Source organism: Lampetra fluviatilis, unplaced genomic scaffold (assembly GCF_964198595.1).
Source record: "Lampetra fluviatilis unplaced genomic scaffold, kcLamFluv1.1 SCAFFOLD_276, whole genome shotgun sequence".
Classification (NCBI taxonomy): domain Eukaryota; kingdom Metazoa; phylum Chordata; class Hyperoartia; order Petromyzontiformes; family Petromyzontidae; genus Lampetra; species Lampetra fluviatilis.
This window is the reverse complement of record NW_027620438.1, coordinates 17,501-18,584: the sequence shown is the minus strand read 5'-3', so window position 1 is coordinate 18,584 and position 1,084 is coordinate 17,501. Positions and strand designations below refer to the sequence as shown.

Here is a 1,084-nt window from a genome sequence, read left to right as displayed (position 1 = left end):
GTGGTAGTGAGTAGCTGGTGTAGTAGCTGTGTGTGGTAGTGAGTAGCTGGTGTAGTAGCTGTGTGTGGTAGTGAGTAGCTGGTGTAGTAGCTGTGTGTGGTAGTGAGTAGCTGGTGTAGTAGCGGTGTGTGGTCGTGCACATCGCCACTGGGGAGACAAAGGCGGCCGGGCGTGGTGCTGGCCACCCACCCCCTCTGTGTGTGTAGCCACAGTGTGCCGGTAGCCTTCATAGGTGCTGCTACTCGCTAACAGCACTTGCCCCTACAGTCTGCTGAGGTTATACAGGGGATCTTTGTCTTTGTGAGCGAGTGCGGAGTAGTTTGGCCGGCTAGAAGGGGCTAAACCATCGCTGCCCGGGCTTAGAGAAGCAATGGTTCTGAGATCGGGTGGGTGAGTGAGTGAGTGAGTGGTAAGGGCGTAAGGTAAAAGATTGGTGAGTGGGTGAGTGGTACGGGCTCGAGAAGAGATGGACTGATGGGTGAGTGGGTGAGTGGGTGGGTGGATGAGTGAGTGGGTGGGTGGGTGAGTGGGTGAGTGGGTGTGTGGGTGAGTGGGTGGGTGGGTGAGTGGGTGAGCGAGTGAGTGGGTGGGCGAGTGAGTGGGTGGGCGAGTGAGTGGGTGGGCGGATGAGTGAGTGGGCGGATGAGTGAGTGGGTGCGCGGGTGGGTGGGCGGATGAGTGGGTGGGCGGGTGAGTGAGTGGGCGGGTGAGTGAGTGGGCGGGTGAGTGAGTGAGTGGGTGGGCGAGTGAGTGAGTGGGTGAGTGGGTGGTCACCACCCACCCCTCTCCCCGCTCACCGTCTCGCAGGCTACAACGCCACGGTGCTGGCGTACGGACAGACGGGTTCTGGCAAGACGTTCACGATGAGGGCGGCGCGTACAGCGGCGACGCCGATCCACACTCCACCGGGGTCATCCCGCGGGCCGTGCACGCTCTGTTCCGTGGGGTGCAGTCACGTGACGCCTACGAGTTCGCCATCTCCGTGTCGTACCTGGAGGTGCGTCACGTTCGCACGCGTGTCACGCACGCACACGCACGCACACGCACGCACACGCACGTCATGTGCACACGTGCACGCACGGGC

The 1,084-nt window shown here is 61.9% G+C and overlaps 1 protein-coding gene across 1 annotated transcript in view; it reads left to right on the top strand.

Annotated features, from left to right (window-relative positions):
* Positions 1 to 370: 370 nt before the first annotated feature.
* Positions 371 to 1,084, top strand: part of LOC144953887 (chromosome-associated kinesin KIF4-like) — a gene marked incomplete at its 3' end in the record, with an annotated part of 9,601 nt that continues 8,887 nt past the window's right edge. Inside the window, 3 exon segments of the mRNA XM_078884535.1 lie at positions 371 to 386; positions 808 to 866; positions 869 to 997. Coding sequence (XP_078740661.1) covers positions 371 to 386; positions 808 to 866; positions 869 to 997 — 204 coding nt within the window.